The sequence below is a fragment of the Colletes gigas genome, unplaced genomic scaffold, assembly GCF_013123115.1.
Source record: "Colletes gigas isolate AHSC1104 unplaced genomic scaffold, ASM1312311v1 Colletes_gigas_Sc00002, whole genome shotgun sequence".
Taxonomy (NCBI): Eukaryota; Metazoa; Arthropoda; class Insecta; order Hymenoptera; family Colletidae; genus Colletes; species Colletes gigas.
Window position 1 is genome coordinate 2,306,921 of NW_025106631.1, and position 16,781 is coordinate 2,323,701.

A 16,781-nucleotide genomic window follows, 5' to 3' on the forward strand; every position below is an offset into this window, starting at 1 on the left:
ATCCCGTATAAGTTACGAGTTAAAGAAAGCGTGACCCATCGATGGTACATGATTTGCACGGCCATCCACGGCAAAACGCCCACGTTTGTCGTGGAATAGTTCGCTATTTTCAACGATAGATGGCGCTAGTTTTCGACCTCAAACCCTCTGGTGCTAAAACGCCCAAGTTTGTCGTGGAATAGTTCGTTTTCTTCAACGCTAGATGGCGCCTACTTACCGACCTCGAGCCCCCTGGTGCTAAAACGCCCAAGTTTGTCGTGGAATAGTTCGCAACACCCACGCTAGATGGATTTCTCGACAAGCTTGGGCGTTTTAGCACCAGAGGGCTCGAGGTCGGAAAATAAGCGCCATCTATCGCTGAAAATAACGAACTATTCCACGACAAACTTGGGAATTTAAAATTGTTTCTTGATATAATCACAGACGAGGTATATGAGGCTTCGTCTGTGCCTGCACGTAACACAGACTCCCTGATAATATTTTAACTATTAAAAAAAATGAAATTTTTGTTTGGTAGGCTTATGAAGGCGCGTTCATGAATCTATATTATTAACATAGTACGTAGAGTCCAAAGAACGAAATGAATTTTAATGTAATTTTAATTTTACGTCGTTAGGAGGGATTCGAGTAAAAGAGTAGAATTGAATTTGTTGAAAGGGGTTGCGAGTGCTCGTCGCGACTCATTATTTATTTAATATTTCGAGTATAAACATCATGTTCACGGTAATTACTTTCATAACGTGTTTTATTATAAGAAAGAAAATTATACATTTTGTACATTTAATAAAATTTAATTTTCCTAAGAAAATATATCGAACCATACACAATTAGTACCTTTTATTTTATGATTTGAGTATGTTCATAATGAAGTAATACAAACGTGACTAGAATAAAATAAAATAATATATGATTAGAGTAAGATTTTAGTTTACTATTGAACTTCTATGACACTGCACTAGCATTTATGTGCAATAAGCTCTATTTATTTCGGGAAAACAGAATTCATTCGGAATAGCTGAATACATTTTGTATTAAAAAATCTCATATACACCGGTGAGTAATATTGGAAAAGGAACTTTGCTATTTCATTCAGAACCTTGTTAAACATATAAAATTCATAACACGTCCTCTAATAACATGCAAGTATTTTTGCAAGTTTAAATTTCATTTATTTGCTTATGATTTTTTTTATATAGCTTTTGCAAGGCACCATTAAGTGTTCATTTAAAATATGTAGACATTAACAATGGCCGCTTATTAGGAGAATCATTGTTTTAGAAATTATTTGATGATAAATTAGGCGACGTCTAAAATCATAATTTCGTTACTGCTAAAATGTTGACTAGTCTTAATGGATTTATGGCCAAACACCATTAATAATAAGTATACTTTAAATGTATTCACGAGACGAGTATATTTTCGTTTCGTTTCGTTGTAAAGATATTCATTAATCTTATTTGGTATAACTGGGCAATGAGTAGTTCTACAAACAAACGCAGCTGTTAAACAAACGTACAAAAGAACGTTAAACATTTATACGCGGTAAACTAGATACAATTGAATCTAATTTTACAACTTGCACCTTGGATGTCAACACTTCCGGTGATTCTACATCATACGAGGACCAATAAGTTATTAATTCTGGGAATCCGTCTTCGCTGAGAGAATCAATTTCAATCGAACTAAAATAAGCACGCGAGTTCACATTCGGTTGACAATCTGTACCCTGACACAACTGAGTGATATCACTTTGACTCGTTTCCATACGTACATCTGTATAATTTACAAAAACTATTAATACCTCCTCTTTTAATCTTCTTTCTGTAATACCAGACACTGTCTTTGTATATTCAGGTATTGAGTCGGCCCATTGCCAAAATTTAATCGCAAAACCAATAGTATAAGGTTCTTCGGGCATGTATAAGAAGGCTGGTTTTGACACAAAAGAATTAGGACAAACATGATCCCATATTGTTACCGACTGGTTCCCAAATTTTTGTAACGTTAAATTTACGCTAGCTTTGCAAAATTCTCCAGGGCATGTCCCTTCGTTCTCTATAGATACGTAATAATACGGTATAGGCCTCCAAGTATAGTTTTCATCATCGAGTTTTGATGTTTTAAAGAAATGAAACGTTGACTTCATTACGAGTTGCTTATGTGTTTCTGATAATTTCATGGTACGAACTGATTCTAGAAAAGTCATAGTTCTGATCACAACTGCAAAGAAATGAAATAATTTATTAAAATTTTTAAGAGTAATGTTGAATTTATTTTTCAATTAGTTTGTAGTACGAAAACGTGATACTTACTTTCCCTATTATTGTCATAGCAGGCATAAGATATAGTATTATTAAAAACAAGGCTGTATATATCTATTGATAAACAATTTCCAGGCGAGTAACGTCCTAAAAGATGACCACTTCTTCCAGATAAAAGAACAAGATTAGACGTGTTTTTTATTGTTACTTCTACACTTAAGAAATCGTTAACTTCGTCTGAATCAATATCCGATAAAATCACAGGTAGTTTATTAAATGTATGGATTTTTGAGCTCCAATGTATAGTGCCTGCAATAGGTTCGATACTAGCCAAGAGGCCTTGATCACCAGCAACTATGCAATCTGGTTTTCCAGATCGATCTGTATCAACTGAAATACAGTCAATTTCAGTGGGTGGTCTTTCTAAACGAACCAGCCACAGCGGCAAACCACTATTTCCTTGCATCGATATAATTCCTCCTCCTTTTGCTGATATTTGTCTTTGATCTTTACTTGTATCATTCCCTTTGTATCGTTGCCCGCGAACGAGAAATATAAGATTCGATGGATTTCCGCGAATAATAGAGATAGGACCATGTAGTTCTAAAAACATTTAAATACTTTTGTTACCAAAATACATGAATCATTAAATATTTTTTATTTAAATTATAGCTAATCAGAGATTACAATATATAATCAATTGTTAAACTTGCATAATTCCTTGCTACCTAACTGACATGCTCACTCCTTGCAAGCTAGCTACCTAGCTCACTCCTTGAAAGCTAGCTGCCATACTCACTCCTTGCGAACTAGCTACACAGCTCACTGCTTGCAAGCTACCTATCTAGCACACTCCTTGCTAGCTAGCTACCTTGCTCACTCCTTGATGGCTATCTACCTAGCTCACTCTTTGCAAACTAGCTACCTAGCACACTCCTTGCTAGCTACCTAGCTCACACCTTGCAAGCTAGCTGCCTAGCGCACTCTATGCTAGCTCGTTAGCTACCTCACTCCTTGCAAGTTAGCTACCCAGCACACTTCTTGCTAGCTAGCTGTCATGCTCATTGCTTGCATGCTAGCTACCTAGCTCACACCTTGCAAGCTAGCTACGTAGCCCACTCCTTGCTAGCTAGATATCTAGCACACTCAATGCTAGCTCGTTATCTAGCTCACTCCTTGTCTGCTAGCTAGCTACCTAGCACACTCTTTGCTAGCTAGCTACCTTGCTCACTCCTTGCTAGCTATCTAACTAGCTCACTCTTTGCAAACTAGCTACCTAGCACACTCCTTGCTAGCTATCTGCCATGCGCATTGCTTGCATGCTAGCTACCTAGCTCACACCTTGCAAGCTAGCTGCCTAGCACACTCTATGCTAGCTCGTTAGCTACCTCACTCCTTGCAAGTTAGCTACCCAGCACACTTCTTGCTAGTTAGCTGTCATGCTCATTGCTTGCATGCTAGCTACCTAGCTCACACCTTGCAAGCTAGGTACGCAGCTAACTCCTTGCTAGCTAGATATCTAGCACACTCAATGCTAGCTCGTTATCTAGCACACTCCTTGCCCGCTAGCTAGCTACCTAGCTTACTCTTTGCCAACTAGATACCTAGCGCACTCCTTGCTATCTAGCTGCCATGCTCGCTCCTTGCTAGCTAGCTGTCATGCTCATTGCTTGCACGTTATTTATTCTTGATATGTAAAAATATATATATGTATATATATTTGTAACTGATTTCCTTTCAATATCTAACAATTTGTGTAATCAATATGCATAATCATTTTTAAAATGAAATACAGTTATCTAAAATAATTTTTCCTGTAACAATCAATATTGTGAATTGAAACTTAATATGCAGAATCGTAATGTTAATAACCTTTTCAAGCATTAAATTTGTATGTTTTGACTTGTCCCATAATTTTAAGACACCTTATACTCGTCTAATTTAATTGTTTTATCCACAATAATATATAACTATTAAATACAACATGTATGTTTTAACAAACTTACCCATTCCTCGCAAAGTCTTATCCCACGATATTGGTGATTGAGGTTCCATAATCGAAGGACATACTACCGAATTGTCACAAGGTAAAACATACAGAAATATAATTATTGTTACAACGCATAACAATATAGAAGTGACTAAACAAAATCGTCGAAGAAGAGACATATCGCGTCGTTTCCATAAGTCATTTTGTTCATTTCCTTCGACTACCATTATAGGTATATCATCTCTGTAATATTTAAGCATATCTTGTCCATTTTTCATTCGATTCGCCACATTTTTTGTTTCGTCTAATGGATAATAGGCTCCATTTTCATGAATTGTTGTTGTCTCCTATAATTTTTTAATTTATAATGTATCATTAACATTTCTTTTTATTTAACAATTATATTTCTTTTATTAATGTAACGCTAATATGATTATGACTATTACCAAAAAAGATGTACACATACGAAACTACCGACTTACTTTTAAATGTCCTTTATCCCGCATTTATTGTTTTATTAATCGTAAATTACTAAAAAGAAGAATTCCTTGCAAGTTCAACTTACTGTTAGCGTATCGTCAGTACGTCCCTTAGGGGCTTCATTTTGTTGAGCCAAACAATCTTCTTCGTCTTCGGTATCCGTGTTGCTTATACTTTGTGGTAAGGGTGTGTAACCCTTTCCACCATGATGATCGGTCGACATGTCAAGTAAAATTTTTCGAAAACACCGCAAATTTCAAAAAACTCAACCGAATGTTTATCTACGTACGTACATATTACTCATTGTCGTAAAATTGTCGACGGCAAAATATCAATAGAGAGTGAATACAGTCAAAATCAAGGTATCGCGTTACGGAATACCAACAATTGTTCAATGTAACTGCACATGCACTGTGCTTGTATGTATATATACATGCAATAATTGTATAATAATAAAAACAGGTAGATGTGTAATTTATAGTATTTCCTATTAATTTGAATGTAAAATTTGTTTACTAAAGATTCAAGTTAAAAAAGTCTTCGTAACGATTTAGGGTACAAGAAATACCTAGAACGTGATAAGTTATCGTTTAGATAAGATTTGTTGCGATTGTTTTGTTCTGTGGTGGAGTTTCCTAAAAGAGGTAATAATATTCTTACAAATTTTTAATGTTATTTTTAATGATTTAGACTTTTCGAAAAATTAAATACTGAAAAATAATAAAGTAGAAAAATAGTATATATACGTTGATATAAAAAGAAATATAAAAAATTACTGAAAAATACGGTATGACAACAAAATACATAGAGTTAAATATATAAGAAAAGATACATAATTAAAGAACAGTAGGGAATTTCTGCAATAGTTGTTTAATAAACATATGAAAATACATATTTAAAGTTTCTATTGTACGTATACTTCCATTAAGTTGGAACCAATATTGTATTGCAAAAGGATTCAAACGGTTCAAATTTGAATAATCAATGTTTAGAATTATTTATATTAATCTCAGGTTTCCATATTTAAAAAAATAAAATATCAATATACCAAAATATAATATTCAGAAGAATTTTCTTTATTTCCTTTTACTACACAAATATATACCATGTATTAGCAATTAAGTCATCTTCAGTTGCAATAATATATTTGTTAATTCGCAAGGTTTTCATCTAAACATATGTACTTTATTGTTTTCTATTAAATAAATATGCATACATTTACCTATTACTGTTCTCTCTCATTTTGTACACACATATAAGTTACTCCAACATTATATTTCCAACATTGAAACATTTCTTATAATATATAAGCATCTGATGATAAAATACAAATATTTAATTTGAAACTACATACATTATATAATTTGTTCATAAATCATATGTGAATTTATTCTACCAAACATATAAAATTTCAATTGGAAACGTAACGTAATCGCACAAAAATACTATTAGTTGTGCCATGTTGACATTTTCGAGACGATCATATAACATACTTTTAAACATTTGCTTACCTCTACGAACAATTGGCACAATTTTAAATAAAACTATGGAATAACTTGGAACGCAATATTTTACGATAACATTTTTCAATATTTTAACAGCAATCAAATATCTTAATTCTTGAAGTAAATCTCAAAAATTGTTTTACTTTTCCATTTTTTATATACGACGAGACAAATAGTTGCGACGAGCTAAGTAAACAAAATTAAAAATGTTACAATAAAAAGTTAACTACCGTGGAAAACAGTTACATTTCCATTTCATAAAGGGTTTAATCATTTCCTTATTTTTTATTAGTAATAAAATGTCTTATAATAAAATTAAAAGCAAGCAGAAGTTACCTTCTTTCATCTTATTATCTTTATAGATTCATGTATACAATGAAAACATAGTAATGTTCAGTGTCATGATGTACAGTAACATCTACCTGTTAAACAGATAAATTTAATCAAATAAAAACACCGTAATTTACTTCTATTTATCACAATGTTGTGTTTTGTTAAATCTGGAATATGTTTTCTCAAAGAGAAAGTTAATTTGGAAATTAATACCGACAAAGAAATGTGAATGTTGACATGACACTGATTATACGAAAAATGTTAAAATTCATTTAGTTGATTTTTGTTAACAACATTAAATAGTACATATTAATATTAAGTAGATTAATAAATACACAATGTGTAAACTATTGACAGTAATCTATGGAAACACTCTCTACGTGAAAATTAATATTATACAATTCATAATACTCTGTCAAAAAATATAGAGGTTTACTGATTCTTTTAAATAAAACTAAATGTTAAATGTTATTTTCTATTTAAAACTATATGAATAAAATAGATTTTATGAAACATTCATTTCTATTATTATGAATCTTAAATGCATAACTCCAGTTTAAAAATATATTGAGATCTGATTAATTTAAGTAAATACATCTGATTTGAAGTGAACACTATGAAATTTATTTTCATTGATAAATTTAATATTATGTTGTAATTTGTTAAAAAAAAAGAAAACGAACATTTATCAATACTTGGAAGTCTTTTTTTTTTTTTTTTTTTATAACGCACAGTACCTTCAACATTCTTTGGTTTAATTGATAGAAAGGAAACGCTTGGTCGAATTTCTATCATCATCACAGTTTAATACAAATTTTTGCTCAATAGAAAATGGACTGTTTGTTACGGAATGCAAAAAAAAATTGCAAATGTTGCATGGCATGTTCCTTAATTTTCTAATTACAAAATAAACTTTACCGTCATAATTTAATTTAACATATAGTTGATTAATATTGTTAATGCTGTTTGTATAAATATACGTTGCACACAATATTCGGACAGATGTTATAAATGACAACAAGCAGTTTTTCCTAACTTTTCCTGCTACTTAAAAGTAAATCCTTATTATTCATCGTTTTATAGATGCTGGGACATCAATCAGATATTTAACAAACCCCTGTTTTGTAGAGAATCCTTTAATGTTTGAAATAACTGTAACTGTTGTTCTGGTTTTAAGGTAAATACCTATATTACATAAAATAGATACATGTACAAAATCAAAGAAAATAATTTTGTACTCTTTTGAGATTTTAGATTAGAATGTCAAAGTATGTAAATAACATGCGATTTTATTTAAAAATTTCTGATGTTTTACCTGTTGTAAAAGTTTTTGAGGTGAAGCAGTTTGAATAAATGAAGAAATATAGACATTTACAAATGTTGCCATTAAATATTGACAATCGAATCTGTCCATTATTCCTCCATGGCCAGGAATAACATCTCCAAAATCCTATATCGATTATATAAAATGAAGCATATTGTTATTTATCATATAAATTGTATACAAAATAGAGAAATTACCTTAATTTTGAAAGCTCTCTTAAAACCACTGGCAAAGAAGCCTCCAAATGGTCCAATTACAGAACTAAATACTGACATTGATAATGAATGGAGTAAAAATGGATACAGAGTTAAAGTAGACTTTCCACTAATCTGTAAAATATAGTATAACATTAAATTCTATATTACATACTTTCATCATACGCGAACAGCATTTCTAAACTTATAAACGTGTTACCATTTTCCATACAAGTTGCAAGCTATTGGGCAAATTATACTCTTGAGGTTGAAATAAGGAGGATGGTTCACAATCCATAGTCATTCGTCCTAAAGCCACGCTATATTCAATAGGGCAGACGAAGTAGCGGTAATGGCACATGACATATGATATCTAAAACGAGTTTTCTCTTAGAATTTTGTGTTTACGAAAGTGCAATTCTATTCGATAATTAATTTAAAAATTAAAACATAACATTACCACTAAGCCAAGTATAACTGTTGAAATACCACCACCTATAAAACCTTCCCAAGTTTTTTTAGGTGACAATTTAATTAAAGGTGTTTTACCAAAGAAGAAACCAAACATATATGCCATTACATCATTTATTACTATCATACTAACTGGAACAATAAACCTAAACCAAAATGAATATATATTAGCATAAAATAATTATTAGAAAATATTAATATATGTAAATAATCGTCATACCAGATCAACCCTTCAAAAATATTTTTGATTATAAGGTAACTTTGTGTTACAACAATAAGTAGAGCGACGTGTGTCCAAGCAAATAGGGAAAATTGCTTCATATAATATTTCTTTACAAGTGATAGTACAAACCATACAAAACCAACAATGTAAAGACAAAATGAAATAAAACGATGGTATGTAACAAGTACACGTAAATATTCCTGTAAAGAAAAGAAGTTCAGCATTTAGAGAAGATTATCTTAACACAAGTAGTCAATATTTATTTTCAAAACTACCAAGTTTTAATAAACTGTTATTATCAAGATAGTGGACTACTGAAAAAATGTTAAAAAAAAAATTGTGGTTTTGATATTTGACTAAAGAAATACCATTTCATAGGTACTAATTTAATAGAAACCTCATAAAGTAGAACTAGAAGCCATATAAAGTATATAAAGATACTTGGAGAGGCTTTGTTCATTGATTTTATGTCAGTACCGCATATAGGTATATTCATACAAATACATATATTTTATAAGTTAATTTAATCATTTAATAATACAATAACATATATTAAAAATTTCTTGTATCGATTTTCTTAGATTAAAACTATGTATATGTACTTACTGTTCGATTAATCACTACGGCAAAATAATCCATTAAATTTTCCCCGTAAAAGAAATAATTTGAAGTGATTAAGAAATACCATGACAAAGATCTAAACCATGGAGAACCATGAATTCTATAGACAGCATATCCGATGTTAATAATTTCTTGAAAACATTTTACTTGTACGATCAGTGTCTGTTAAAAACATAAAATACTTTATAATATTGTTTCATAATTTTTTTGTATATACATACGTATTATGAAATTAATATACAAAACGTACTGTAGCCATCAGTGCTAGTGGTCCGCCATAAATAATAACGAAAAATCCAGCGATCATAAACAAGGTAAATATACTTCTAATTACCCAGTTCTTCCAGCTACAAAACATTAAAAACCTTTTATATTTAGGAATTTAGATAAAAATTTTTAAATTTGTTTTAATACTTTAAACAATTCCTATTGTTAATTTATGCAGATTGTACCGATCGGGTAAGCCAGAGAGAGCTGAATCCAAAATGTGTGGGGTATGATCTGTTCCTTGCTGTAAGCTTTTAACCAAATCATCAACTTCCAATTTTGCATCATCTTCAGACTCAACATCTTCTTTCTATACAACACATTATTGAAATTGTTCATCTGTACAACTATAGTAAATATAATTTTATCTTCACAGAAATCTATATTGTTATACCTTTTAATTAAATAAAATTAACATCATAAATTATACTATTGGATTTATAAGTGTCCAAAATTTTATATAACAATCATATAGAAATTATCATATAGCTATTAATTTTCAGGTATAAGACATATTCTTATAGGAGAATCATCCCAATGTTTTGCAAGCATTTTAACTAGTTTTATCAAAGGTCAAAAGACACACTGATACTGGACCATTATTGAAACTTGGAATATTTACAAAATGTTGCGACAATTCTTTCATAAAGATAGAGTTTAATACCTGAAAATTTCAATAGCAAAAACTGTATGACACAGGATTGTAAAAACATCAAATCTAAAATTATCATTGTTATAAAATATGTCATTATCGTAATAAAGAAGATGAAACACATGTAAACAATGATTTAAATTAATACCAAATCAAATAAGGATGTTATGCATAAGTATTTATACAGCTAATATTTCCTTAATAATGCTATAGGTAGAGGTAATAAATACTTCATGCCAATACTATCAATTAATAAATTAAAATCAATTCATACTATATAAAACTTAATCTTCAATATATTGGCATAAAAAAATATGATAGAATATATATACATGTGTTATTCCTATCTTTATGTTGTAAAAATAATATTAGTAGTATAGCGGCGATCGTAAGGGTATAGTTTAGTATATGTCACAGCCATCATCCAATTTACTTAATGTGAATACTGTGGAAGACAAAGGTCAACTAGTATCTAATTTAATCTAATGATCGAAAATAGACGTCAATTTACTGAAAAAACTTGTTGTTTGGTTGAATAAAGACATCTTAACAATAAAAAATTGTTTATTTACCTTATCGTCACCGATAATTGGCCTTTTCCGAATCTCCGACATTTTTACTTAATGATTTCTGACACTTATATTCGTACGAAAACTTAAAATAAAAAATAGCACTGTGACCACTGATTCGTATGAATTAATTGCATATTTACATGTTTAAGTAGATAATTGAACGGAACGGACGTGACAGACACCTATCATAATTGCGCAACGCAAACTGACAGGTTAGCGCAGGGTATGGATGGTGTAATCATCGTACATGTTCGGTTTATCTCGAGACTTTACGGAAAATCAATGGCAAAAAAAGACTAAATGAAAACTAATGTTTCGTTCACAATACTCTTCAAAAGGTATGTTCACAGTATTTACGTAGCAAGGAAAAGATACCACACAAATGATTATTGTTACACCTAAGATGAGACACTAGAGGTATACAAAATCACGTTGATAGAAATCAAATCCCAAATAGATACATACAAAGTGCTATTTTATGTAGATCTACCATACACTCGTGGCCAGGACATAGCAGACCAATAAGATGATCTGATCATTATGATCATATAGTTATTACATCATTTACCAGGCACGAATTAAGAGGAAAGTTAAGGGGAGCTTATTTATTGCAACATGTGACATTACGCTTAACGTCTTAACTGTGCCGGTATATTTTTAAAATGTCCCGGACATTCTGCATTTGTTTCATATAAATTCCACAATGTTAATTATTTAAACATCCAGTTTAAATCCCTGTCTCACCCGTAACTGAGACGTGCGGGTGCTCACCAAAATTGGTTCCTAATGTTTCTTTAACGTTGGATTCGGTTGGATGGATTATTATTTTCGCCATCGACGGGTCGCGCGTCGCGCGTGCGCAAAAAAGATGGCAGATCGACAACATTGTTTCAAAGATCAACAGATCACGGTGATTTGGTCACCTTGCATGGCATAAATTAATATTCTCGTCAATATTAAAAACTAAAAATTAAAAGATACTGATAATATTTTGTAAAGTTATTAAAAATTATTTCACAATTAAAATTAAGGCGAACAAATGTTAGTATTTGGGGCAAATTGTCATCGAGAAATATAAACATCAACAACACAATATGACATTACCCGGTATTGGAGTATTTGGTACAGGAAGTATTGTCAGGATTATTATTCCTTTCCTGAGGGAAAAGGGCTTTAGAATTGAAGCTATTTGGGGACGTACATTAGCAGAAGTAACAGAAGTTGCAACTGATCTTGAAATACCATTTCACACTAGCCGAGTAGATGATGTACTCCTTAGGAAAGATGTTGATTTGATTTTCATTATGTGCTCTCCTAGTTTGCATGCACAAATTGCAGTAAAAGCGTTAGGAATAGGAAAACATGTTGTGTGTGACAAACCTGCTGGTTTGAGCCAAAGCGAAGCATTAAAAATGGTTCGAGCTGCACAATATTATCCTTCCCTGATAAGTATTGTCAATCACAGCTTAAGATTCCTACCTGCATTTGTCCATATGAGAAAAGCTCTAGAGGAAGGATATTTGAACGGTCTGGTAACTGTAATCGAAGTTAGAGTACATATGGGTAGTTTATTACATAATGGTTAGTATTTTTCAATCGTTTTAAGATTATTCCAATATATAATTTTAAATATTTTTACAGGATACGACTGGTTGTGCGATGATACAATGGGAGGAGGAATTTTAGCATTAGTAGGAAGTCATGTAATAGACTTGATTTTTCATTTAATGGGCCAACGTGCATCAAGAGTGCATGCAGTAGTTCGTACTTTCACTCAAACTACAAGCCATATAAATGGAATAAGACACGTTACTTCACCAGATTTTTGTAGCTTTCAAATGGAATTGAGTAGCGGTACTTTGGTAACAGCAACTTTAAGCAATCATTTACAAGGTCAGCTTTCCCAAGAGGTATTAATATGCGGAGGCGGTAATCATCTCCTAGCGCGCGGTGGAGATTTGTATGGTTATCGCAAAGGGCAAGAAGAAATGTTATACCATGACACAGATGATCTACAAGACGTATCATTTCCTATTACCGAATCTATTCCAAGACCATACGTCAAAGGGCTAAGAAATATGATCGCTGCACTGAGAGAAGCATTTCAATCTGTTGAAGATAAAAAAGGTTGGATAAAAGAGCCAGTATTTTCAGCATCAACTTTCGAAGATGGTTTGTATGTACAAGCTGTTATTGATGCATTGCGACAAAGTAACAAACGACGAGAATGGGTGAAAGTTAATATTTTAACAGAAGAACCAGACCCAAATCCTTTATTGAGTGCAGCTGTTAGAGCTACAGCTATATCAATATAAAGTACATACAATGTAAAGATTGTTTTTATACTAAATGATAATGACACGTTAACGTAAAACATGTAATTATTAATCACAAATCTTATCAACAAGGCAGCTCTAAATATAAATTAATATGTACGTTAAGTTTAGATCTCAACTTTTTATTTCACTTCATACACAAAAGATACACGGATTATATTGTAAATATGTATACTACGCTTGAGAAAGTTTTTTTTATATGTTTTCATTCATGTAGGAGATAGTATTTGTAATGGTATAATGTTATCTAATATTGATATTAACAACAAACTAGATAAATCATGATAATAATGTATAAGTTAATGAAAGTATTTATTTATACGTTTGCTTAGTCTGAGCAATATAAAATAAATTTTATTGTAAATAAATATGTAAATTGTAAATTGTTTACCCTTCAAGATCGCCTGACCTTACATTTCTTGATTTTGATTTGCGTATGGCTCATATAACGACTCCTTCATTCAATTTCGAAACTATTTTCAAAGCAGGACTTATTAGTTATTTGCTTTAGTTCCATATATTTTCGTTTTAACGTATCCGGATCAGCTAAAAATAATTGCCAAAGCACGTCCTTTTCTCGTTCAAAACTTACGTCGTTCTTCTGCAAAAAGGGATTCTAATTATTATATAAAAAATAATATTTTCTGTTTGTATATATGTTACGTTTGTTTCAATTTACCAAAAGCTCTTTCATTTGATTTCTTGCTTTCGTTAAATCTGCTTGTACCTTTTGTAAATTATCAAATGCTTTATTGTAACACGTTTCAACTTCATAGGAAACTGGTTTAAGAGTGCACGTTGTTGCCGTTTGTGTTCCGTTTGCGTTTAGATTCATTTCATTTTCCCTAAATTATAGCACTTTAATACTTACGATATTCACGCGAGAATGTATTTTCGTTATGAAAAAAGTAAAACTTACGATGTTTCTAATTTATGAATTTTGGCATTTAAGTATGTTTTGAATATAAATTCTTTCTTGATTTTATTTTCATCTACAAGTTCATTGTATCTATTTAACGCAGAATTTAATTCAGGCGTATTGTCGCCATTGTATATCATAGAAACTAACAGATTGTTAAATGAATTGTGTGTTTTTGATGAAGATGACATGACTGTAGAATAGTCATGCTGTTGTTGCTGCATACTTTCCTACAAAAAAGAAATACAATTATGTTGTAAATAATAACTTAAGCAATTAATGAATAGTGCTTTTTATGTTTCATTACTGACACATCTTGTAGAAGACAGTAAATACTCTGTTGTTAGATAGTGGCAAGCATCAGCTACAAATTCGGAAATGATTTTAAGTCGGTGATATTGCATTTGCATTAACATATTTAACAAATCAACGCGCACGTGTCCACATTCACGGGCGAGAAATCGAAAATTTTCAAGCTTTTCTAAACAAACACTTTTTTGTTTCAATTTCAATTGAGCGTTTTGTTTCAAAATTTTTATTATTTCTAATTCCGCAAATTGTTGTACAACTTCTATCAATTGGTGGTCTTGCAACAGAATAACATTTTCTTTTAAGTAATCTCTCTTCCTGGTTAATTCTGAAATTTCTGCCCTAATTTTAATATAAAACAAAAAAATATTTATACAATAGCTTCACATAAACAATTCGTTGTATATAAATAATGTTTAAATACCTCATTTGAGAATGTCTTGGCACTTTTACATTTCCCAAATTGTATATATCTTGCACATACTGTAACATTGCATTGTTTGATTCTTGTTGTGTTTTAGCTGTAATTTCTTCCATCTTTGCATTAGTAATGCTATAAAATTAAGTACAAACTGTTGTAAATTATTGTATATAATACATGTCCCACTTAATTATAATTATAAAAAATTAAATACTATGTTTTGCACTGCATCAATTCTTGTAATTTTTCATTATCTATATGTTTCTCTTTACTCTCGTTAACAAGAGAAACATAATCAGAATCTTTCTCCTGATCTCCATTATTTACATTCCCAAATTGCCGTTTTTCGTGAACATCTAAATAGTGCTTATATAGTTCTACCTTCTTAATGAAAAGTTCCAATGGCATTTGGGTCCATAGTATTGGTATTCCTTTCTATGAATAAAAATATTTATATTGTCACAAATTGAAGAAATTTACTTGAAATTACCCACATTTTCAGCTGCATCTCCATATACGCTTAATAGACATTCAATTTCTTTAAAAAACTGACGATTATTTGAATCAAACTCTTGAAGAATTATTGAACAATCATCATAAGCTTTATCTGCTTCAATATGTTTTTTATCCAATAATGCTTTTTCTTTCTCAATATCTTCATCCAATTTAGTCTTTAATTTTCTACAAAAACATTCCATTCGTTAATAATAATGACAAATAAATGTAAATAAATATATACAGAAGAATTTACTTTAAGTTTTGAATTCCATTTTTTAATGTATGAATGTAATTTTCATCTTCCTTATATGCATGTTTAATTGTTTTGAATTCTAGAAACAAGTCACTTATATCCATGTCGTCAAAAGAAATGATTTTTAATAAATCAGGGCAATCCCTAGTAGCTTCTTCCAATGCATTATCTAATTCAGGTCCTTCCAACCATTCGTTTGTTTCTTGTAATTTCTTTTTTCTAAGATATCAACAGATAAAATATTAATTTAATATTCCTAAAGTGCTCAAATAATTATTTATCGATACGTGATAAATAAACGTATATTACATTTGTGCTTCCTCGTTTGAAATAACGTTCGTGCGATTCACATTTTTGCAGAACCACTCTAAAAATGGTTGCACCAAAGGTTCGTTACAGATTTCATCTAATATCTCCGGTGTAATAGCATTCGAAATCTCAGGACGTAAACTTCGAATTTTATTGTAAAGAATATTACCCGAGATGTTCATGTTTTGATAGAAACTTTCAAACTTAGGAGTGTACACAACATGTACCGGTATTAACAGCTGGGATTGAAAAAATTCTGAAATACGTGTCGCCATCTAATATCAGGGATTCGTACTGCTAAAATCGTGCCAGGATCACAGAATGATATAGGAGGTATCCGGAGTACAGGTTCCCCCCACTCCTGGCACTCCTGTTACGCAGCACCTTGATTATTCACTAATTACTCCTTTCCTGGAATTAAAATATGAACTTTTAGAATTGAAGAATACAGTATAGACCCTTGACAACATTCAAGGATACCTGTTCTAACCATGCCATGCGTTATTAAATAGTTATTAACCGATATCGGAAGTCTGCATACTGTTCCTAACCTTTGAACGCGACACTATAGGGATCTATCGCTAATAACTAATTAATTAGAACAAGGAGCGTAGCAAAATCGGTCCTTGAATGTTGCCAAGGGTCTATACTATATTCTTCAATTCTAAAAGTTCATATTTTAATTCCAGGAAAGGAGTAATTAGCGAATAATCAAGACACTGCGTAACCTCCTATAACATTCTGTGATCCTGGCACGATTTTAGCAGTACGAATCCCTGATATTAGATGGCGACACTATTTTACGGTACTTTTTAGCGCAATATTTAAACACCCATCGAGGAG

At 31.2% G+C, this 16,781-nt stretch overlaps 4 protein-coding genes across 10 annotated transcripts; 1 reads left to right on the forward strand and 3 right to left on the reverse strand.

Annotated features, from left to right (window-relative positions):
• Nucleotides 1-890: 890 nt before the first annotated feature.
• LOC122399220 lies at nt 891-5,126 on the reverse strand. 3 transcript variants are annotated; one of them, XM_043399747.1, is made up of 5 exons: nt 4,817-5,126; nt 4,268-4,598; nt 2,313-2,864; nt 1,583-2,220; nt 891-1,483 (listed from the first exon to the last, which is right to left on the reverse strand). In XM_043399747.1, the coding sequence occupies exons 1-5, from the start codon at nt 4,952-4,954 to the stop codon at nt 1,454-1,456; spliced, it is 1,689 nt and encodes a 562-aa protein (XP_043255682.1). In that variant the 5' UTR covers nt 4,955-5,126; the 3' UTR covers nt 891-1,453. The 3 variants fall into 3 exon arrangements, with proteins under 3 accessions (XP_043255682.1, XP_043255673.1, XP_043255691.1); XM_043399738.1 differs by having other exon boundaries at nt 891-2,220; XM_043399756.1 differs by having other exon boundaries at nt 891-2,220; nt 4,734-4,857.
• A 1,998-nt stretch (nt 5,127-7,124) lies between these two features.
• On the reverse strand, nt 7,125-11,384 carry LOC122403912 (phosphatidate cytidylyltransferase, photoreceptor-specific). The gene is made up of 10 exons (XM_043407718.1): nt 10,894-11,384; nt 9,855-9,979; nt 9,653-9,749; nt 9,388-9,564; nt 8,779-8,981; nt 8,548-8,704; nt 8,308-8,460; nt 8,091-8,222; nt 7,885-8,019; nt 7,125-7,754 (listed from the first exon to the last, which is right to left on the reverse strand). Exons 1-10 carry the CDS (start codon nt 10,933-10,935, stop codon nt 7,668-7,670), a joined length of 1,308 nt encoding a protein of 435 aa, XP_043263653.1. The 5' UTR covers nt 10,936-11,384; the 3' UTR covers nt 7,125-7,667.
• LOC122403922 (glucose-fructose oxidoreductase domain-containing protein 1) lies at nt 11,181-13,398 on the forward strand. The gene is made up of 3 exons (XM_043407729.1): nt 11,181-11,231; nt 11,378-12,474; nt 12,535-13,398. Exons 2-3 carry the CDS (start codon nt 11,988-11,990, stop codon nt 13,206-13,208), a joined length of 1,161 nt encoding a protein of 386 aa, XP_043263664.1. The 5' UTR covers nt 11,181-11,231; nt 11,378-11,987; the 3' UTR covers nt 13,209-13,398.
• Nucleotides 13,399-13,521: 123 nt separating this feature from the next.
• On the reverse strand, nt 13,522-16,678 carry LOC122403863 (HAUS augmin-like complex subunit 3). 5 transcript variants are annotated; one of them, XM_043407673.1, is made up of 11 exons: nt 16,490-16,678; nt 16,108-16,349; nt 15,939-15,996; nt 15,630-15,848; nt 15,373-15,559; nt 15,093-15,313; nt 14,882-15,010; nt 14,460-14,799; nt 14,149-14,378; nt 13,909-14,074; nt 13,530-13,830 (listed from the first exon to the last, which is right to left on the reverse strand). In XM_043407673.1, the coding sequence occupies exons 2-11, from the start codon at nt 16,211-16,213 to the stop codon at nt 13,687-13,689; spliced, it is 1,800 nt and encodes a 599-aa protein (XP_043263608.1). In that variant the 5' UTR covers nt 16,214-16,349; nt 16,490-16,678; the 3' UTR covers nt 13,530-13,686. The 5 variants fall into 5 exon arrangements, with proteins under 5 accessions (XP_043263586.1, XP_043263592.1, XP_043263588.1 ...); XM_043407651.1 differs by having other exon boundaries at nt 13,522-13,830; nt 15,939-16,349; XM_043407657.1 differs by having other exon boundaries at nt 13,522-13,830; nt 15,939-16,349; nt 16,459-16,678.
• Nucleotides 16,679-16,781: the final 103 nt, after the last annotated feature.

What these genes read in the sequence shown, in the direction of transcription:
- LOC122399220 (XM_043399738.1), bottom strand. Translation starts at nt 4,954, where the DNA reads ATGTCGACCGATCATCATGGTGGAAAGGGTTACACACCCTTACCACAA. An exon ending in TAAGACTTTGCGAGGAATGG is followed by an intron (nt 2,865 to 4,267) that starts GTAAGTTTGTTA and finishes AAATGTTTTTAG; the next exon opens with AACTACATGGTCCTATCTCT. An exon ending in CTATGACAATAATAGGGAAA is followed by an intron (nt 2,221 to 2,312) that starts GTAAGTATCACG and finishes ATTTCTTTGCAG; the next exon opens with TTGTGATCAGAACTATGACT.
- LOC122403912 (XM_043407718.1), bottom strand. Translation starts at nt 10,935, where the DNA reads ATGTCGGAGATTCGGAAAAGGCCAATTATCGGTGACGATAAG. An exon ending in CACTAGCACTGATGGCTACA is followed by an intron (nt 9,565 to 9,652) that starts GTACGTTTTGTA and finishes TGTTTTTAACAG; the next exon opens with ACACTGATCGTACAAGTAAA. An exon ending in TGCAACTTGTATGGAAAATG is followed by an intron (nt 8,223 to 8,307) that starts GTAACACGTTTA and finishes TATATTTTACAG; the next exon opens with ATTAGTGGAAAGTCTACTTT.
- LOC122403922 (XM_043407729.1), top strand. Translation starts at nt 11,988, where the DNA reads ATGACATTACCCGGTATTGGAGTATTTGGTACAGGAAGTATTGTCAGG. An exon ending in GGGTAGTTTATTACATAATG is followed by an intron (nt 12,475 to 12,534) that starts GTTAGTATTTTT and finishes ATATTTTTACAG; the next exon opens with GATACGACTGGTTGTGCGAT.
- LOC122403863 (XM_043407651.1), bottom strand. Translation starts at nt 16,213, where the DNA reads ATGGCGACACGTATTTCAGAATTTTTTCAATCCCAGCTGTTAATACCG. An exon ending in TACTGTCTTCTACAAGATGT is followed by an intron (nt 14,379 to 14,459) that starts GTCAGTAATGAA and finishes TCTTTTTTGTAG; the next exon opens with GAAAGTATGCAGCAACAACA. An exon ending in ATTCATAAATTAGAAACATC is followed by an intron (nt 14,075 to 14,148) that starts GTAAGTTTTACT and finishes GCTATAATTTAG; the next exon opens with GGAAAATGAAATGAATCTAA.